The 22,695-nt window shown below is 47.7% G+C and overlaps 1 protein-coding gene across 2 annotated transcripts; it reads right to left on the bottom strand.

Annotated features, from left to right (window-relative positions):
• Nucleotides 1–3,467: 3,467 nt before the first annotated feature.
• LOC119331092 (phospholipase D alpha 2-like) lies at nucleotides 3,468–7,089 on the bottom strand. Of its 2 annotated transcripts, none has more exons than XM_037604269.1 (3): nucleotides 6,774–7,075; nucleotides 4,541–6,458; nucleotides 3,468–4,208 (listed from the first exon to the last, which is right to left on the bottom strand). In XM_037604269.1, exons 1-3 carry the CDS (start codon nucleotides 6,879–6,881, stop codon nucleotides 3,772–3,774), a joined length of 2,463 nt encoding a protein of 820 aa, XP_037460166.1. In that variant the 5' UTR covers nucleotides 6,882–7,075; the 3' UTR covers nucleotides 3,468–3,771. The 2 variants fall into 2 exon arrangements, with proteins under 2 accessions (XP_037460166.1, XP_037460167.1); XM_037604270.1 differs by having other exon boundaries at nucleotides 4,127–4,268; nucleotides 6,774–7,089.
• Nucleotides 7,090–22,695: the final 15,606 nt, after the last annotated feature.

The raw sequence follows: 22,695 nt of genomic DNA, 5'->3' as shown, positions 1-22,695 counted from the left end.
TGTTTGCAGGTTACTTTTGTCTGGATTTTGCTGTTGTCTTCCGATCAATGACATGTGTTAATGTCGTACGTGTGTTACTTTAGCATGTATGCGCACCCAAGAATGTTAACTGAGTATAGGTCTGAACACTTGAAGGAAGTTAAGATGATAAAAAATAGTTGAGGGGAAATCAATACATGTTTCCCGCCCATTCTCATTAGTGTTGGTCAGTGTTGCATGGACCTAAAAGTAGTATTGTGAAACAAGATGCAGATTGTTGGGAACTACATTGGGTACTAACCTCTCTCTTCAATACTTTTCCTTTTGATTTCTTATTTTTTATCTACAATGACAGCGTTGGCGGATGTGTTCTCAAATGCTAATTTCCTTATCTATAGATGTACGATCATTTCCTCTAATTATCATTACAGATTCTTATTGTTTGATTGCTATTGAATTGCATTAGTTCTACACATTCAGTTCGGCCTTATGGAATTGGTAAGATTTATTTTACTATCTCCTCTTCATTGTCATAGTTGTTCGACTTAACGTACATATCATTGTTTTGGAACAGGTTATCCTGGCTTACCAAACCATTACCGTTCTAAAATCCATGTTTAATTATAGAATGCCATGTTTAATTATTGAACCAAAATTCATCACAGTGCTAAGTTTAAAAGCCTTCTCCCTTGACTGGTCTTGACTTGCTAAGTAAAATTGTATCACTGTTTTATTTTATTCTGAAACTTATTTTTCTCAGTAATTGTCTATAATATAGCCTCCATCAAATGTAGTAGAGGTTGATTTTTTTTGCAGAAATTATTGTACAACCTAAATTGGTATTTCTTTTATGTTCTCACCATTATGCAACTCTTCTTACATACTATTTTTCCCCCTTCTCAAGTGCCAGCCCTGTTAATGCGGGTGATTGTTTGTTGTCATTAGCGGTTGAAGATAAAAATTGAAATATTATGCGGGCAAATAAGAATAATCATTACCACCTCCAGAGGAAATCCCAATGCCTATTTGATTTGTACTATATTTATTGTATCTTTGTCTGTAAGATGTTTTGGATGGAGAGGTGGTTGTTTGGGTCACTATATTTAGCTAATGGAAAATGAAGCACTAGCTTATGTTCATAATTTAAAGAAAATCTTTTGTATTTTGCTAGCCAGTCATGCATTCTACAATCTCATGAAATGGGTTTACTATAGCTGAGAGGCGAGGTGGTTAACAAGTATATTCAAATTATTTATATTTTTTCTAATATATTTTCATTTAGCTTGCTACAATTCACGCAACAACGTGCGGGGTATCATCTAGTATCATATATAGGTAATGACAAAAAATAAGCCTACACTGCTGAAAACTTAACAACGACTAGCATTGGACAACATTCGTGGTGGATCCAAGTTTTACCATCAGGTTTGTAGCCTTCATACGTACAGATTACTTGCCATTAAATGATAGCAACCTTTCAAAATCTGCCGGGAACCCAAAGGGCCAAACCTAATAGCAGCTGGCACAACATGCAACAACACTCAAGTCCATCCAGATCTGATGTCCGCGCCATAGCGTTTGGTTACAAGGGTGGCCAGGAATGGGTTGGGATCGTTCAAAAAATAGACATGTTTGATTATAAAGCATTTGAATGGTTCCACTAAAAAAAAGAGAATATGCTCTGAAGATGCTGAACCATTCCATCTCAAGAAATTGGGCGAATCATTTGGCCACCCATTGCATGCATGATCATGTGAGCATGAATGGTGGTCCCTTCTCAAATAATTAGCTCATCTCTTATATATAACCAAACACATGAATTGAATGGTTCCATTCCCCAAAAAATTGGGTGGTCCAAACCCATTCATATGGCACCTTCAACCAAACGCATTCCAACCCGAAATGAAGCATTCCCTAAATCTTTAAACTTCAGTCTGTAAATCCGATTAATGATTCCGACCTCAAACGAAGCATTCCCAAATCTGCAAAGTTCAGTACTCCTAACTCTTAAGTATGCATCATGAAGCCACTGAGGAACAAGTGGGGATTCAACCTTCTAGAGTTCAATTCCCACTCTCAACCCATGAACAATATAAGTGCTAGGACGAGCTGAATTTTTCAGTCTTCAGACACGCTGATTAGTGAAGCTCTGATTTTTTTGGCAACAAAGAATAAGCCTACACTACTGAAATTCTTTAACAAAAACTAGCATTACACAATATTGTAGTGGGTTAGTAGCATCAGGGTCTGTAGCCTTCACATGCACAAATTACTTGCCATGCATGAACACTACAAATTTAACACACAAGTGAAAAATGTGCTATCAAAATGATAACACAAACCGTTAATTATGGTCTCGTAGCCCCAACTAGCCAACTAGTAAGCTCAAAAATTGACAAGTTAAATTAGGAGAAGTTCAATTAAAGCCACACGTGAATGATAAGCTGCAAACATACTCCCTCCGTCCCAAAATAAGTTAAGTTGAGACACTTATTTTGAGACAGAGGGAGTAGTTTAGATCGGCTACAAAACTTGAACCCTACATTACTTACACATTTTCAAAGGCATAAAACCTTGAGCGCAAGAGTATTTTGGACTCTTAGCTAGGTAGCTACACTGATGTACTCCCTCCGTCCCACAATGTAAGATGTTTTTGCAAGCTATATTAGCTTGCAAAAATGTTTTATATTATAAGACGGAGGGAGTACAAAATATATATGGTGGCAAAAAAATATGCATTTCGCCCATGTCATGAGCAATTCAGCAGCCGTGCGAAGCAAAGCACTTCCTAGAAACTTGATAGCCCGTCTAACCGTGCAGGTCATGCAGAGGCCGGTACGGTTTTCCTGCTGATGATGTAGGGTCTACCTATAAAAATCAGTAATGCGCCGGGACATTGCCATCCTGCTGAGAGTTACCACCTTCGGCATCACTTTCGTATAAGATAGATTGCTTATTGAAGCGGTTGTCAATCTGTATTACTACTGAGCAGTAGTGTTCAGATTGGTGCAGAGACGAGCTCACTCTGTATTATTCGGCCATCGACGTACCTTTGAGGGGAAGAGATGCTCTCCTGAAACCATCAACGTACCTGAGGACTTTGCTTCCTTGTTTTTCTCTTTATCTTTTCTTCTTTTTGGCTCTTCCCTGTCCTTTTCTTTCCTATTTAACTGAGTTGGGGTGCTTTGCCTGAACCCCTGTTGGTTCACTGGCAGTATTATGTACTTCCTCCGTTTCAAATAGATGTATTTTAGTTCTAGATATATTCATTTCTGCGACGAGTAATTTGGAACGGAGGGAGTACTGAACCTTGGGACATTGGTCCCTTTCCCTCTTCTAATATGAATTGGCAGAGCTCCTGCCGACTGCCGTTGCCCGACAAAAAAGAAAGAAAGATTGGTGCATGTGGCAGCATTTCACGGGAGACGGAATGACCAAGAAAACATCGGCCATGTGTTAAGCTTCAAAAGCTGTCTGGGAATCCAAGAGACCAACCCGACGAACAACTGTTGATACGACACGCAACACAGGCAATTATAGGTAGCGTTCAGTCAAATCTGAGATGAAGCATTTCCCGATCTTCAAGCTTCAGCACTCTCAGTTTATGCATCTTGCAAGACGGACCAGTGCCAGCAGAAATGTTCAGGCTTTAGGCAAGATGATCAACTATAGATTCTAACTAGAACCATCATATAGAGGTAGCACCAATAGAACAAGTTTACATCGCTGAAAATGCATCATATATCTAGAAGCAGCATCGCATTGCTGGGGTTGCAACTCTGTAAACGCACCCTATGTGGTGAGAATAGGGGGCAGGTGTTTGGATTTGATTCCGAGCACCGGAGCCGCCGTGTCGGGGAAGCACCTCGCACCAGGCAGCTCCACCACCGTGCCTTCCTTCGTCACGGCGACCGGGTAGGTGAGAAGGTGCCCGGGGAGGTCGTCGTTCAGCTCGTCGCTGGCATAGAGGTCCCAGTACTTGTCAGCCATCTTGTTCACCCTCTGGACGCACTCCCGGCTTCCCGGGTTGAGGAAGTCATTGTGCAGCATGCCGAGGTGCTCATACCACAGCGACATCCGGAAGCCATGGACCTGCCCTCTGGCAACCTGCCCTTTGGTGTTCAGGTGGTGTGGTTGGAATGCGCCCATGGCAATCTCCGAGTCCCTCCCCCCGTCCATCGACCGCTGGTTGATGTTGGCTGATCCGACGATGATGTACTCGTCGTCAACTGGAAATCAAGCAGACTAAATGTGAAGACAAATTGGACTTCGACCACATGAGGCATGTCCTGACAGTTTACAGTAGGATGAACGTTACAATATAGGTATATTTGTCATGACAAAAGCAGAGAACTGGAGTATGGAAACATGTTCTGTTGCAAAATGAATCAAGTAAGACATGGTATATCAGAATTTTAATGACAACAATTAATTTTAAGTATGCTTCAATGATAGAAATGTCATGTAAGTGCATATAATCCTTCTTTTCTAAAAAAAGTAAGTGCATATAAGATGTTAACGATCACAAGAACTTTCATGCGACTTGTGGAGTGGGCCATACCTATCATCATCTTGGAGTGAACATAGATCATGAACCGCCGAGCGTTCTGTGCCTTTTCATAGCCTGACCCAGGCAATGGATGATCAGCAGGTTCATACTCTCCGCTCCTCTTCGCTTCCCTGTTCCCTAAGCAAAAGAAGGTGAGGTAATCCTTGGGGCTTGCGTCGATCCCCTTCGCCTTAAGTGCGATGGAAATGTCATAGTACATCATGTCCATCGTCCTTCTCTGCCAATCTAATATTGCCTGCACAGATCCACCTTCAGGAGCACCTTCCGGCCACATTGGCACCACTACATAGACCACGAAATGCTCACCAGCCTCAATCTTGCTCACAATCTTCAGTGAAAGCTCTCTGGGAATCAGATGCAATGCCTCGATTTCCTCCGGTCTTATGTCGTCGGCCTTCCACGCGAATGAACTGCCAAGGAAATACTGATTCTCGATGTAGATGAAGTGCTGTGCGCGACGTATCGCGTGGATGTAGGCATCCTGGATGCTCCTGTCAAGGGTGTTGTTCTTGCCACTGACGAGGCCGGATCGAGCAGCTTGCTCAGGGGTGTTAGGAAAGCCGAAGCTCGCACCGCCGTCAATGGACCGGAACACCTGCACATTCCACGCCTCCTGGTCATCGGGGAACGTCACGGTCGACGGCGGTATGATCAGGTTCGCCAAGGCTCTCAGATCGACGAGGAGGTCACTGTCACCACCTTGCTTCCTCCACCTCTGCTCGAAGTTGTAGAGGATGTCCCACGCGGCCGGACCTTCGATCTTGGCATGGATGTCGTGCCATGGCTCCCTCGGCCCGCCCTTGGTGATGGACGTGTCGACAAAGTTGGGTTGGTGGAAGTCCTTGTGGTGCGCCGTGTCCATCGTCCTGAACAGGGAGTGGAACTGCGTGTCGTAGCGACCGTCGCAGAGGTCGAGGCCGCCGACGAAGCTGACGATGCGGCGGCGGCTCGAGCTGCCCCTCACCGGCATGTCGTGGTCGACCGCGATGATCTTCTGGTGATGGCTGATCATGTAGGCAGTCTGCAAGCCCATGACGGCGCTTCTGCCGATGTCGGGGTTCCGCGGGCAGAGCACGCACTGCACGTCGGTGCCGCGGAAGTACTCCGCCGTCTCGGCGTCATGCGTCCCCATATACCCCCATGTCATGCCGAGGGACTCGACGGAGGTGCGGTCATCCCAGACCAGCATGAGCACGCGCACGCCCTCGCTGGCCTTGCGCTTGAGGAGCTCGCCGAGGGTGGCGTCGCCGCCGGGGCGCGGCCGGGAGCCGTCCCGTATCAGCGTGATCTCGGTGTACACCGACCAGCCGGTGACGTATATCAGGTGGCGCGCGTCACTGATGGCGTCGAACACGTCCTCCCAGCACCGGCCCTGCTGGTAGGTCCGGCCGCCGGAGAGCGGGATCCTGGGCGCGAACGCGTCCGGGGTGTGCGCGTCCTGGTACAGGGTGACCCTGCACCCGGGCCGCTGGGAGAAGAAGGTGTACGGCACGCCGGGGTGCCGCGCGCCGCCGAGGCCCGCGCCCCACTCGCGGGGGTTGGCGGCGACGTCGCAGAACCTGAGCCGCACGTGTATCGTGGGCCCGTGGTGGATCTTCTTCTTGCTCGGGTCGAGGACGTCGAGCCGGCGCTCGATCTCCCGGCCGCCGGCGTCGAGCAGCTCCCGGACGGGGAGGTAGGCGCGGCCGATGAGCGTGGCGCCGATGGGCTGCGCGGCCTTGACGGTGAAGACGACGTCGGCGGCGAAGTGGGCGCAGTAGATGTGGAATTCCTCGTACCAGCGCGGGTTCACCGGGTCGCCGGCGATAACCCGCGTCCGGCCGACGCGCGCCTTGCCGAGGTCAACGGTCGCGTACAGCTGCGTCGACCCCTTGCCGCGCCCGATCGTCTCCTCGAACCCCTCCACGAACTGCAACCAGACAACAAGATTCCTTACCAATCCGACAAGCTTCCTACGCATTCAAACGAACAAATCTACTACTAGCGGCCAACATCAGACCGTAAAAATCGCATCTCCTTTCATGCGCTACGGCAACCAAGAATTTCTCTTCCATCTAGAACCCCAAGAATTCCTCTGCCGCCGAGCAAGATTTCAGATCTCCGGGCTCGAAGGGAGTGGGATATGATATTTTCTTCGTTTCTACTCTACGGACGCAATCTACTCTGCTTACACTCTGCCGTGGTTGTAGCAAGTCCAAAGAGGGGAGGAAGGGGAGTGACTGACCCTGCGGAAGATCTGGGGGGCGCCGCCGGTGGCGCGGTCGGGGTTGGTGAGGTTGTCGGCCTCCAGGATGGTGGTGTGGAGGGTGCCGTGCAGCAGGCGGTGAGCCATTGCTGCCGCGCCGTCTCACCTCACCTCCCAAGTCAGTCCCAAGAGAGCTTCAGACTGTCGACTATCGAGACGGACGAAACAATGCGCCAAGAAGGGCAGGCCAAGGAAAACCACAATGTCCACGTAACCTTACGGGCTAAGGCAAAGGGGTCTGACTCTGACCGTCCGTCCAATAGGAGAGAGAGATTGGAGTCTGAGAGATGGAGCAAAGTGGTGACCTTAAATGGGTCGAACCAGCAGGAAATTGCTGGAAGAAATTAATGGCGGGAGGAAACTAGCAATGCACGGAATTAATAGGCGCCGAAAATACATCGCGCCATTTTGGTTCTGTGATTAATGCCTTGTATTCTCGTAATATATTTACTCCAAACGAGAAAGACGAAGTGGGAGCAAAGGCGCGAGGGGCCAAAGCAGACGCGGCTGCCTGGCACTTTTGTGGAGCAGGGGTCACATGGCGTCAACGCTACAGATCGCAGAGCTCCAACGTGCGCGTACGATGAGAAAGAGTGGAGAAGATGCCATTGTCGTCCACGCGGAGCACGAGCGCGGCACTGAAGTATTCTACTACCATGCGCGCACTATCACTGTGGTTAGTGGGACGACGGGGTCCTTAGCCCATTGAGACTTACTCCTGACACTCGCATTATTTTTGAATTTATTTCAAGATGTCCGGCCATTGAGACCTACTCCAACCCGTTCGCCAGGCAGGACCCCGCTGACACCCGCAACATCAACATCCACAAACGCGTCCCCGTCGTCCTTGATGCCACCGACTCCACGTACTTCGCGTAGAAGACATACTTTTCGCTACTCTTCCGCGAGAACAATCTTGTGGATCATGTTGACGACACGTCGACTCCCGCGCCATGGTGAGCGACTCTGAGTGGACTGCGATCGACGCCACGCTCATCCAGTGGTTCTTCACCACCATCTCCAAGGACCTGTTTCACACGATCGTGAGCGATGGTGATGACGCTCGCGCAGTGTGGGTCAAGCTCAACGGGCTCTTCACCGACAACAAGCTTCAGCGTCGCATTTTTCTGCAGCAGGAATTTTTTGACTGTCATCAGGATGACCAGTCTATCGATGACTATGGGCGTTGCCTGAAGACGTTGGCGGATGAACTCCGTGACATCGGCGCCAAGGTTGATGACGATCTCCTCCTCAGCACGCTCACCGTCGGCCTCAACAAGGACTTCGGCAACGCCGCCTTCAACCTCACCTTGATGCCGGAGCCCCCCTTCCCCAACTTTGTGCCGTACTTGTGGTTGGAGGAGCGCCGAATAAAGTGGGTGAAGAAGCGTGTGCAGCACCATGCCCTCGCCGTCGGCACCCCGCCGCCACCCGCGCCCCGGCAGCAGCCCCCCCGCTCCCCCGGGGTTCTTCCCCCTCCCGCCCGCGCCCCCGCCCCTCACGCTGCCCCTCAGCTGCAGCCACAGGGTGGTGGCCGGTGCGACAACCGCTGCGGGGGCGGCACAAGTAGCAGCTCGAGGCGCAAGGGGGGGCCCTCGTCAGCAGCAGGCGACTCCACCGTGGACCTATGGCACCAATCCGTGGACGGGCGTCGCCCACGCATACTCGATACCGGTTCCTCGGCCTCCCGCCCCGGGCATCCTTGGACCTCGTCCGGCGAGCTGTGTAACGCCCTCGATGCGGCTATATCTCCTACGTGTCGAAGCACGACTTAGAGGCATAACCGCATTGAAAGCAATGTCGCAAGTAAGGTAATCTTCACAACAACCCATGTAAATATATAAAAGGGGAAAGGATAACATAGTTGGCTTACACTCGCCACGTCACACAAATACGTGAATAACATTACAATCATCCAATACACTCATGGTCTGACTACGGTACCAAAATAAAGATCAACCCCAACATGCGACACGGTCCCCGATTGCCCCAACTGGGCACCACTATTGATCATCTGGGAAAGACACACAGTAACGGCGAGAGTCTTCGTCGAACTCCCACTTGAGCTCAAGCGCATCGTCTGGAACGGTATCATCGGTCCCTGCATCTGGTTTTGGAAGTAAACTGTGAGTCACGGGGACTCAGCAATCTCGCACCCTCGCGATCAAGACTATTTAAGCTTATAGGTAAGGCAAGGTAATATGTGGAGCTGCAGCAAACGACTAGCATATATGGTGGCTATCCTATTCGCAAAAGAGAGCGAGAAGAGAAAGGCAAAACACGAACGAAGAACTATGATCAAGAAGTGATCCTATAGCAACCTACGTCAAGCATTACTCCAACACCGTGTTCACTTCCCGGACTCCGCTGAGAAGAGACCATCACGGTAACACACGCGGTTGATTCATTTTAATTAAGTTAAGTTTCAAGTTATCTACAATCGGACATTAAGAAATTCCCATCTGCCCATAACCGCGGGCACGGCTTTCGAAAGTTCAAATCCCTGCAGGGAGTCCCAACTTAGCCCATCACAAGCTCTCACGGTCAACGAAGGATATTCCTTCTCCCGAGACATTCCGATGAGACTCGACATCCCGGTTTTACAAGACATCCTCGATATTGGTAAAACAAGTCCAGCAACACCGCCCGAATGTGCCGACAAATCCCGATAGGAGCTGCACATATCTCGTTCTCAGGGCACACTCAGATGAGACATCCTACGAGTAAAACCAACTCTCAAGTTGCCCCGAGGTGGCCCCACAGTCTACTCGGTCGGACCAACACTCAGAGGAGCACTGGCCCAGGGAGGTTTAAATAAAGATGACCCTTGGGCTTCGGAAACCCAAGGGAAAAAGAGGCTAGGTGGCAAATAGTAAAACCAAGGTTGGACATTGCTGGAGGAGTTTTATTCAAGGAGAACTATCAAGGGGTTCCCATTATAACCCAACCACGTAAGGAACGCAAAATCCGGAAACATAACACCGATATGACGAAAACTAGGGCGGCAAGAGTGGAACAAAACACTAGGCAAAAGGCCGAGCCTTCCATCCTTTACCAAGTATATAGGTGCATTAAGATAAACAAGATAATATGGTGATATCCTAACAATAAACAATGTTCCAACAAGGAACGAGCTCCAATCTTCACCTGCAACTAGCAACGCTATAAGAGGGGCTGAGCAAAGCGGTAACATAGCCAATCAACGGTTTGCTAGGACATGGTGGGTTAGAGGTTTGACATGGCAATTTGGGAGGCATGATAAGCAAGTGGTAGGCATCATAGCATAGGCATAGCAAAAGAGCGAGCATCTAGCAAGCAAAGATAGAAGTGATTTCGAGGGTATGATCATCTTACCTACAAAGTTGTCAGAGTTGACTTGGTCCTCGTAAGCAAACTCAATGGGCTCCTCGTTCGCGAACTCGTCTCCCGGCTCTACCCAAACAAGACAAACAAGCAAAAAGGAACACAATCAACCACGTGCAATGCTCAAACAACATGATGCAAACATGGTATGCTATGCGGGATGCGGTATGTGATGCATATGCAAGATCTGACAAGGAATGATTGAACCTGGCCTCAACTTGGAAATTCAAGAGTGCCACTGCAAAGGTGAGGTGATTTCGGTTGAAATCGATATAAACATCACCGGAATCCGATGCACGGTTTGGAAATGGCAAGCAAAACAAATATGGCACCGATCTGCGATAATCAGCAGGTAGCCATCTAAATGCATCAAGATAATTATGCTACAACACTCAAACATGACAACAAAATACATGGCAGGGGTGCACTCATAATGCTTGACAAAAGATGAACACTGAGCTATGACTAATTCATCCATTAACAGGTTCAAACAAGCATGGCAAAAATGCAAATGATAATAGGTTTCAGACTTAGTGAAATCAACACAAGTCTGAATTTAACATCAGGTAGCACACTTTAGAGCATGAAAACTACATGCTACAAGAACTTAACATGGCAAAGCAAGGCATGGAATGAAGCTACTCAAAGCACTTAACAAAAGTCCCTTAGTGACCTTGAGCCAAAAGGGATCAGAAAATACAATTGCAAGCATGTGAACATGGCAAAAACATAATCAGGTTACAGACTTAGTGAAAAACTGGAGCATGCAAATCAGTTAACGAGTATGCATGTTTACGAGCTCGATGCACTCACTACAGAGCATGGCATGGCAAACTAAGCATACACCCATGAACAATACATGTCCTAGAAGCTAGACATGGCAAGAACAATAACATAGCATGCACGGATCAATAGCAACATCCTCGGAAAAATCACTAACAAGTGAACAATCTGCCAGGATTCACGATATAGCAAAAGTAGAGCTTGATTGACTCAAGCTAGGATGCCCCATAAATGCAAACAAAGACATATATGGATAGAGCACCACAATTTTAACAAATCATCCTTACTGATCATCCTCAAAAGAGGCACGGATCACTAGGAAACAACATGAACATATGGCATACCGACAAAATCAGGACAAGGACTTAGTGAAAAAGTAAGTCCCTGAAATCAGCATTACCGAGTACGCTACTTTGCAAGCTTGTGCTAGTCACCACACATATCACAAAAATACATGGTAAGCACCTCTGTAAAGATGGCATGGCATATAACAAAACACATGTAGAGCTCAGGACCAAATCATGCACACATTAATCATGGAAAAAATGACAAAAATCTATTTGATGAAACAGATCTGACAATTTTATCACATAGCCCTCTTCCAACAGCATTTCGGGCATCAAGATGAGCTCAAATGAAAATGATGCATTGAGATGAAATGATGTACTCTTTGAGGCGAACATTTTGATATGCTACACGTGCAAATAGGAGCTACGAATGCAGAGATACGACATGATGAAGTTGCCTAAAAATACTGAAAAACTGGGGACTTAGTGAAATTTTACCCTCCGGATCTAGGGTTTACTGTTCACCGATCTAGATCCGGTCGCGGTACTGTTCACCGGAGGAGACTCGAGGTCGCCGGCGAGGACCTTCTACTCCGGCGTGGAAGAAGCACCGCTCCGGCGTGGGGAAAGCCGGATCCGGCGAGAAGGACGGCGGCGCGGCCCTTGGGCGCCTCGGGACGCTGCGGCGCCGTCGGAGAAGGAGGGCGGCGAGGTGGCAAGGAGGGACGCGGCGGCCGGCAATGGCGGGCGTGGCGGCCGGCGCAACGACGGCGAGGTGGCGGGGCGGCGCAGGTGAACGGCGTCGGGGAAGATGAGGCGGCGCGGGGAAGACGGCTCTGGCCCGGCTCGGCGGCGGGAAGGGCCGCGCGTGGGCCAGGCGGGCCGGCGCGGGCGAGGCGGCGATGTGGGGCGCGTGCTGCCACGTGGCACGCCCTGGTTGGCGGCGGCGATTTGTCCGGTGGAGACGGACGTGTCCGGTGGCGGCGGAGACGAATTTCTAGGGTTTCGGGGGAAGAAGACCCGTGATTTTCATAGGGGAGGCTATTTATAGGCATAGAGGAAGCTAGGAAGCTCCAAATGGAGTGCGGTTTTCGGCCACACGATCGTGATCGAACGACCGAGACGATGGAGAGGGTTTAGGTGAGTTTTGGGCCAAATTGGAGGGGTGTTGGGCTGCAACACAAACGAGGCCTTCTCGGTCCCTCAGTTAACCGTTGGAGTATCAAACGAAGTCCAAATGGTACGAAACTTGACAAGCGGTCTACCGGTAGTAAACCAAGCCGCATGACAAGTCTCGGTCCAATCCGGAAACGTTTAACCCCCACACACAAAAATAGGTAGAAAGGGGCACCGAAGGAGATAGGAGCGCCGGAATGCAAAACGGACAACGGGGAAAATGCTCGGATGCATGAGACGAACACATATGCAAATGCAATGCACATGATGACATGATATGAGATGCATGACACAGACAACAACACACGGAGACAAAAACCCGAACCCGAGGAAAATGATATAACTTAGCGCCGGAAACGGCAAGAGTTGGGATACATATAAGGTAAATTACATCCGGGGTGTTACAACACTCCACCACTACGAAAGGATCTCGTCCCGAGATCTAGGACTGGAAAAACGCCGGGTACTCAGAACGGAGGTGATCCTCGCATTCCCAGGTGGCTTCACGGTGGGAATGGTGTGACCACTTGACTTTGAGGAATTTGATTGACTTATTGCGAGTCTTGCGCTCAGTCTCTTCAAGAATAGCAACTGGGTGCTCACAATAAGAGAGGTCTTCTTGGAGATCAATGTCTTCGAAGTTGACGGTGCGGTCAGGGGTCTTGAAGCACTTGCGGAGCTGAGAGACATGGAACACGTCGTGCACATTTGCAAAGTTGGAGGGAAGCTTGAGTTGATAGGCAAGATTGCCTCTCTTGCTGACGATCTTGAAAGGACCCACGTATCTAGGGGCAAGCTTCCCTTTGATACCGAAGCGACAAGTACCTTTCATTGGGGAGACGCGGAGGTAAACATGGTCTCCGATCTCGAAAGCCAAATCACGATGCTTACTATCATAGTAGCTCTTTTGGTGCGATTGCACTGCTTTGAGGTTATCACGAATGACTTTGCACATCTCCTCTGCCTCTGTGATCAAGTCATTTCCAAGAAGTTGACGTTCACCGGTCTCCGACCAGTTAAGAGGAGTACGACACTTCCTGCCATAGAGAATTTCAAATGGGGCCTTGCCCGAACTCGCTTAAAAGCTGTTGTTGTAGGAGAACACGGCATATGGAAGACAATCTTCCCACTTCATACCGAAAGAGATAATGCAAGCCCTGAGCATATCTTCGAGAATCTGATTGACACGCTCGACTTGGCCGCTAGTTTGAGGATGAAAAGCTGTGCTGAAACGGATGTTGGTACCCATGGCCTTCTGAAAAGAATCCAAAAATTTGGAGGTAAAGATGCTGCCACGGTCTGAAGAAATCAACTGTGGAATACCATGCAGAGAGACAATCCGAGAGGTATAAAGCTCCGCCAATTGAGCTGCAATGATAGACTCTTTGATAGGCAGAAAGTGAGCCACTTTAGTGAGTTTGTCGATGACAACGAATATAGCATCATTGCCACGCTTGGACTTTGGAAACCCAGTCATGAAGTCCATCTCAATGTGGTCAAACTTCCATTCTGGAATGGCAAGAGGTTGGAGGAGACCAGCTGGTCGTTGGTGTTCTGCCTTCACTCTTCTGCAGACATCACATTCATTCATGAACTGAGCAATCTCTCGCTTCATTCGAGTCCACCAATACGCCTGCTTGAGGTCCTGGTACATCTTCGTACTCCCAGGGTGGATGGAGAGGAGTGAATTGTGAGCCTCGTTCATAATGACTTTACGAAGGTCACCTTTAGGCACAACAATGCGATCCTCGAAGAAGAGAGTATCCTTGTCATCAAGGCGATAGCACTTGTACTTGGGTTGACTCTTGGCAATCCCAATCTTCACCTTCTTCACCATAGCATCAAGAAGTTGAGCCTCGCGAATCTGATTTTCCAAAGTAGGAGAGACTTGAAGGTTGGCGAGGAACCCTTGAGGAACAACTTGCAAATTGAGTTTGCGGAAAGCTTCACAAAGCTCGGGTTGGTAAGGCTTGAGAATCAAACTGTTGCAGTAAGCCTTCCTGCTCAATGCGTCAGCAATCACATTGGCCTTGCCTGGAGTATATTCGATGCTCAGATTATACTCTTGAATCATTTCGACCCAACGAGTCTGCCTAAGGTTGAGATTAGGCTGAGTGAAGATGTACTTGAGACTCTTGTGATCCGTGAAGATGTCCACTTTTCTTCCCAATAAGAGATGTCTCCAAGTCAACAGAGCATGCACAACTGCCGCCAACTCGAGGTCATGAGTGGGGTAGTTCTTCTCGTTGGGCTTCAACTGGCGAGAGGTATAAGCCACAACTTTCTTCTCTTGCATCAACACTGCACCAAGACCTTGAAGAGAGGCATCGCAAAAGACCTCGAACGGTTTGGATTCATCAGGAGGAGTCAGAACTGGAGCAGTGACTAATTTCTCTTTCAAGGTGTTGAAAGCGATGTCACACTCAGGAGACCAAACGTACTGCACGTGCTTCTGGAGAAGGTTTGAAAGAGGCTTGGCGATCTTTGAAAAGTTCTCAACGAACCTTCGACAATAGCTTGCGAGACCAAGGAAGCTGCGGAGTTGCTTCACGTTCTGAGGTGGTTCCCAATTCATAATTGCAGACACCTTCTCAGGATTCACCGCTATGCCCTTGGCAGAGATGATATGCCCAAGATAGAGAACCTCATCGAGCCAAAACTCGCACTTTGAGAACTCGGTGTAGAACTGATGTTCTTTGAGCTTATCGAGCACCAAACGCAAGTGCTTGGAATGATCTTCCTTGTTCTTCGAAAAGACCAAAATGTCATCGAGGTAGACCAAGACGAAGTCATTTGTGTAGGCATTGAAGATGAAGTTCATCATGCGAGAGAAAGTCGGCGGAGTGTTGACGAGGCCAAAAGACATGACAGTGTATTCATATGAACCATAGTTTGTTCTGAAAGCCGTCTTGGGGATATCTTGCTCACGGATTCGAATCTGGTGATAGCCCATACGGAGATCAAGCTTGGAGAATACTTGAGCACCTTTGAGTTGTTCGAACAGCTCGTTGATGTTGGGAAGTGGGTACTTGTTCTTTATAGTCTTCTTGTTCAATGGACGGTAGTCAACACAAAGTCGGTCCATTCCATCCTTCTTCTTCACAAAAAGAACTCCACAACCCCACAGAGAAAAACTAGGTCGGATGAGACCCATTCGCTCTTGAATACCGAGTTGCTTCTTCAGCTCCTTCAACTCTTCAGGTCCAAGCTTGTAAGGACGTTTGCAAACAGGTTCCGTGCCAGGCTCAAGATCGATGATGAATTCAACTGGCCGGTGCGGAGGCATTCCCGGAAGCTCTTCTAGAAAGACGTCTTGATATTTGCAAACGACTGGAATTTGAGAGATGGCATCCAGTTCACCCTTCTCATTGAGAGAAAACAGACGGATGGTATCATCATGAGCGGCAAAGACAATTACATCCTCAGACGAATGAGTCAATTGAATCTGCTTGGCAGCACAATTAAGATGCGCCTTGTGCTTAGAAAGCCAATCCATTCCGAGAATAAGATCAATATCCGAGTTTCCAAGAACCACTGGAGAGGACAGAAACTTGTAGTCGCCCAACGTGATAGAGACATCGGGAGCAACCAAACTAGAAGTCAAAAGCTTGCCGGGAGAAACAACTTGCATGACTTTGGGCATAACCTCAGTATCAACATTGTGCTTCGATGCAAATGGGAATGATAAGAAAGAATGCGATGCACCAGTGTCAAAAAGAACTTTTGCAAGAACATCGTTAACAGGAAGGTTACCCATGATGACATCTGACGAGTCCTCTGCCTGAGCTGCATTCATCAAGTTGACCTTGGCGTGCTTGGGGTTATGCTTGACCACCGTTGTACTTGTCGTTCTCATAGGAGGAGGAGGAGGGAGACGCCTCTGATTGAAGCATTTATTGGCATAGTGACCCTTCTGTTAGCACTTGTTGCACGTGACCTCTGAAAGCGGACGGTGATATGGAGCACTTGATCTTGGAGCTTGAGATGAATTCTTGTTCTGAAAGCCAAGGTTGGGCGGGTGGGAAGATCCACTGCCACCTTTGCTCTTCTGCTGATAAGGCTGACGGAACGGAGGAGGAGGAAGCCAATACTTCTGCTGCTTAGTGTTGGAAATATGCCCTAGAGGCAATAATAAAATGGTTATTATTATATTTCTTTGTTCATGATAATTGTCTATTGTTCATGCTATAATTGTGTTATCCGGAAATTGTAATACATGTGTGAATACATAGACCACAACACGTCCCTAGTGAGCCTCTAGTTGACTAGCTCGTTGATCAAAAGATAGTCATGGTTTCCTGACTATGGACATTGGATGTCATTGATAATGGGATCACATCATTAGGAGAATGATGTGATGGACGAGACCCAATCCTAAGCATAGCTCAAAGATCGTGTAGTTCGTTTGCTGTAGCTTTTCCGAATGTCAAGTATCATTTCCTTAGACCATGAGATTGTGCAACTCCAGGATACCGTAGGAGTGATTTGGGTGTGCCAAACATCACAACTAACTGGGTGACTATAAAGGTACACTATAGGTATCTCCGAAAGTGTCTGTTGGGTTGGCACGAATCGAGACTGGGATTTGTCACTCCGTATGACGGAGAGGTATCTCTGGGCCCACTCGGTAATGCATCATCATAATGAGCTCAATGTGACCAAGAGGTTGATCACGGGATCATGCATTACGGTACGAGTAAAGTGACTTGCCGGTAACGAGATCGAACGAGGTATTGGGGTACTGACGATCGAGTCTCGGGCAAGTAACGTACCGATTGACAAAGGGAATTGTATACGGATTGATTGAATCCTTGACATCGTGGTTCATCCAATGAGATCATCGAGGAGCATGTGGGAGCCAACATGGGTATCCATATATCGCTGTTGGCTATTGACCGAAGAGTCGTCTCGGTCATGTCTGCGTGTCTCCCGAACCCGTAGGGTCTACACACTTAAGGTTCGGTGACGCTAGGGTTGTTGAGATATTAGTATACGGTAACCCGAAAGTTGTTCGGAGTCCCGGATGAGACCTCGGACGTCACGAGGAGTTCCGGAATGGTCTGTAGGTAAAGATTTATATATAGGAAGTCAAGTTTCGGCCATCGGGAAAGTTTCGAGGGTACTCGGTATTGTACCGGGACCACCGGAAGGGTCCCGGGGGTCCACCGGGTGGGGCCACCTATCCCGGAGGGCCCCATGGGCTGAAGTGGGAGGGGAACCAGCCCCTAGTGGGCTGGTGCGCCTCCCTTGGGCCTCCCCTGCGCCTAGGGCGCCCCACTTGGCTTGGGGGGCAAGCCACCCCCTTGGCCGCCGCCCCCCTTGGAGATTTGATCTCCTAGGGCCGGCGCCCCCCCTAGGGACCCTACATATAGTGGGGGGGAGGGAGGGCAGACGCACCCTAGCCCCTGGCATCTTCCTCTCCCTCCCGTGACACTCCTCCTTCTCCCTGTGCTTGGCGAAGCCCTGCCGAGATCACCGTTGCTTCCACCACCACGCCGTCGTGATGCTGGATCTTCATCAACCTCTCTTTCCCCCTTGCTGGATCAAGTTGGAGGAGACGTCTTACCAACCGTACGTGTTTTGAACGCAGAGGTGCCGTCCGTTCGGCGCTAGGTCATCGGTGATTTGGATCACGACGAGTACGACTCCATCAACCCCGTTCTCTTGAACGCTTCCGCGCGCGATCTACAAGGGTATGTAGACGCACTCCCCTCTCCCTCGTTGCTAGATGACTCCATAGATTGATCTTGGTGATGCGTAGAAAATTTTAAAATTCTGCTACGTTACCCAACAGTGGCATCATGAGCTAGGTCTATGCGTAGTTTCTATGCACGAGTAGAACACAAAGCAGTTGTGGGCGTCGATATTGTCAATTTGCTTGCCGTTACTAGTCTTATCTTGATTCGGTAGCATCGTGGGATGAAGCGGCCCGGACCGACCTTACATGTACGCTTACGTGAGACTGGTTCCACCGATTGACATGCACTAGTTGCATAAGGTGGCTGGCGGGTGTCTGTCTCTCCCACTTTAGTCGGATCGGATTCGATGAAAAGGGTCCTTATGAAGGGTAAATAGAAATTGGCATATCACGTTGTGGTTTTGGCGTAGGTAAGAAACGTTCTTGCTAGAAACCTATAGCAGCCACGTAAAAACTTGCAACAACAATTAGAGGACATCTAACTTGTTTTTGCAGCATGTGCCGTGTGATGTGATATGGCCAAAAGGATGTGATAAATGATATATGTGATGTATGAGATTGATCATGTTCTTGTAATAGGAATCACGACTTGCATGTCGATGAGTATGACAACCGGCAGGAGCCATAGGAGTTGTCTTTATTTATTATGACCTGCATGTCAACATAAATGTCATGTAATTACTTTACTTTATTGCTAAAGCGTTAGCCATAGTAGTAGAAGTAATAGATGATGAGACAACTTCAAGAAGACACGATGATGGAGATCATGGTGTCATGCCGGTGACAACAATGATCATGAAGCCCCGAAGATGGAGATCAAAAGGAGCAAATGATATTGGCCATATCATGTCACTATTTGATTGCATGTGATGGTTATCATGTTTTACATCTTATTTGCTTAGAACGACGGTAGCTTAAATAAGATGATCCATCGTAATAATTTCAAGAAAGTTTTCCCCCTAACTGTGCACCGTTGCGAAGGTTCGTTGTTTCGAAGCACCACGTGATGATCGGGTGTGATAGATTCTAACGTTCGAATACAACGGGTGTAAGCCAGATTTACACACGCAATACACTTAGGTTGACTTGACGAGCCTAGCATGTACAGACATGGACTCGGAACACGGAAGACCGAAAGGTCGAGCATGAGTCATATAGAAGATATGATCAACATGAAGATGTTCACCGATGTTGACTAGTCCGTCTTGTGTGATGATCGGACATGGCCTAGTTAACTCGGATCATGTTTCACTTAGATGACTGGAGGGATGTCTATCTGAGTGGGAGTTCATTGAATAATTTGATTAGATGAACTTAGTTATCATGAACTTAGTCTAAAATCTTTACAATATGTCTTGTAGATCAAATGGCCCACGTTGTCCTCAACTTCAACGCGTTCCTAGAGAAAACCAAGCAGAAAGATGATGGCAGCAACTATACGGACTGGGCCCGGAACCTGAGGATCATCCTCATAGCTGCCAAGAAAGATTATGTCCTATAAGCACCGCTAGGTGATGCACCCATCCCAGAGAACCAAGACGTTATGAACGCTTGGCAGTCACGTGCTGATGATTACTCCCTCGTTCAGTGAGACATGCTTTACAGCTTAGAACATGGGCTCCAAAAGCGTTTTGAGAGACACGAAGCATATGAGATGTTCGAAGAGCTGAAATGGTTTTCCAAGCTCATGCCCGGGTCGAGATATATGAAGTCTCCGACAAGTTCTTCAGCTGTAAGATGGAGGAAAATAGTTCTGTCAGTGAGCACATACTCAAAATGTCTGGGTTGCATAACCACTTGACTCAGCTGGGAGTTAATCTCTCGGATGACGCGGTCATTGACAAAATCCTTCAGTCGCTTCCACCGAGCTACAAGAGCTTTGTGATGAACTTCAATATGCAGGGGATGGAAAAGACCATTCCTGAGGTATATTCAATGCTGAAATCAGCAGAGGTGGAAATCAAGAAGGAACATCAAGTGTTGATGGTGAATAAAACCACTAAGTTCAAGAAAGGCAAGGGTAAGAAGAACATCAAGAAGTACGGCAAGGGAGTTGCCGCGCCCGGTAAGCAAGCTGCCGGGAAGAAGCCAAAGAATGGACCCAAGCCTGAGACTAAGTGTTTTTATTGCAAGGGAAGTGGTCACTGGAAGCGGAACTGCCCCAAATACTTAGCGGACAAGAAGGCCGGCAACACTAAAGGTATATGTGATATACATGTAATTGATGTGTACCTTACCAGTACTCGTAGTAGCTCCTGGGTATTTGATACCGGTGTGGTTGCTCACATTTGTAACTCAAAGCAGGAGCTGTGGAATAAGCGGAGACTAGAGAAGGACGAGGTGACGATGCGCGTCGGGAATGGTTCCAAGGTCGATGTGATCGCCATCGGCACGCTACCTCTACATTTACCTACGGGATTAGTTTTAAACCTCAATAATTGTTATTTAGTGCCAGCTTTGAGCATGAACATTGTATCAGGATCTCGTTTAATTCGAGATGGCTACTCATTTAAATCCGAGAATAATGGTTGTTCTATTTATATGAGAGATATGTTTTATGGTCATGCTCCGCTGGTGAATGGTTTATTCTTAATGAATCTCGAGCGTAATGTTACACATATTCATAGTGTGAATACCAAAAGATGTAAGGTTGATAATGATAGTCCCACATACTTGTGGCACTGCCGCCTTGGTCACATAGGTGTCAAACGCATGAAGAATCTCCATGCAGATGGACTTTTGGAGTCTCTTGATTACGAATCATTTGACACGTGCGAACCATGCCTCATGGGTAAAATGACCAAGACTCCGTTCTCAGGAACAATGGAGCGAGCAACCAACTTATTGGAAATCATACATACTGATGTGTGCGGTCCAATGAGTGTTGAGGCTCGCGGTGGCTATCGTTATGTTCTCACCCTCACTGATGACTTGAGTAGATATGGGTATGTCTACTTAATGAAACACAAGTCCGAGACCTTTGAAAAGTTCAAGGAATTTCAGAGTGAGGTTGAGAATCAACGTGACAGGAAAATCAAGTTCTTGCGATCAGATCGTGGGGGAGAATACTTGAGTCACGAATTTGGCACACACTTAAGAAAATGTGGAATAGTTTCACAACTCACGCCGCCCGGAACACCTCAGCGTAATGGTGTGTCCGAACATCATAATCGCACTCTATTGGATATGGTGCGATCTATGATGTCTCTTACCGATCTACCGCTGTCATTTTGGGGCTATGCTTTAGAGACTGTCGCATTCACTTTAAATAGGGCTTCGTCGAAATCCGTTGAGACGACACCCTATGAATTATGGTTTGGGAAGAAACCTAAGCTGTCGTTTCTAAAAGTTTGGGGATGCGATGCTTATGTCAAGAAACTTCAACCTGAAAAGCTCGAACCCAAATCAGAAAAATGCGTCTTCATAGGATACCCTAAAGAAACTATTGTGTATACCTTCTACCTCAGATCCGAAGGCAAGATCTTTGTTGCCAAGAATGGGTCATTTCTAGAGAAAGAGTTTCTCTCGAAAGAAATAAGTGGGAGGAAAGTAGAACTTGATGAAGTATTACCTCTTGAACCGGTAAGTGGCGCAGCTCAAGAAAATGTTCCTGAGGTGCCTGCACCGACTAGAGAGGAAGTAGATGATGATCATGAAACTTTAGATCAAGTTGTTACTGAACTTCGTAGGTCCATGAGGACACGTTCCGCACCAGAGTGGTACGGCAAACCTATCTTGGAAATCATGTTGTTAGACAACGGTGAACCTTCGAACTATGAAGAAGCAATGGTGGGCCCGGATTCCGACAAATGGCTGGAAGCCATGAAATCCGAGATAGGATCCATGTATGAAAACGAAGTATGGACTTTGACTGACTTGCCCGATGATCGGCGAGCCATAGAAAATAAATGGATCTTTAAGAAGAAGACAGACGCGGATGGTAACGTAACCATCTATAAAGCTCGGCTTGTCGCTAAGGGTTATCGACAAGTTCAAGGGGTTGACTACGATGAGACTTTCTCACCCGTAGCGAAGCTGAAGTCTGTCTGAATCATCTTAGCAATTGCCGCATTATATGATTATGAGATATGGCAAATGGACGGCAAAACGGCATTCCTTAATGGTTTCCTTGAGGAAGAATTGTATATGATGCAACCGGAAGGTTTTGTCGATCCTAAGAATGCTGACAAGGTGTGCAAGCTCCAACGCTCGATTTATGGGCTGGTGCAAGCATCTCGGAGTTGGAACATTCATTTTGATGAGATGATCAAAGCGTTTGGGTTTACGCAGACTTATGGAGAAGCCTGCATTTACAAGAAAGTGAGTGGGAGCTCTGTAGCATTTCTCATATTGTATGTGGATGACATACTGTTGATGGGAAATGATATAGAATTCTTGGAAAGCATAAAGGCCTACTTGAACAAGTGTTTTTCAATGAAGGATCTTGGAGAAGCTGCTTATATATTAGGCATCCAGATCTATAGAGATAGATCGAGACGCCTCATTGGTCTTTCACAGAGTACGTACCTTGACAAGATATTGAAGAAGTTCAAAATGGATAAGTCAAAGAAGGGGTTCTTGCCTGTATTGCAAG

Source organism: Triticum dicoccoides, chromosome 7A, assembly GCF_002162155.2.
Source record: "Triticum dicoccoides isolate Atlit2015 ecotype Zavitan chromosome 7A, WEW_v2.0, whole genome shotgun sequence".
Classification (NCBI taxonomy): domain Eukaryota; kingdom Viridiplantae; phylum Streptophyta; class Magnoliopsida; order Poales; family Poaceae; genus Triticum; species Triticum dicoccoides.
Note: the sequence above shows the minus strand (reverse complement) of the source record. Positions and strands in the feature narration are given on the sequence as shown.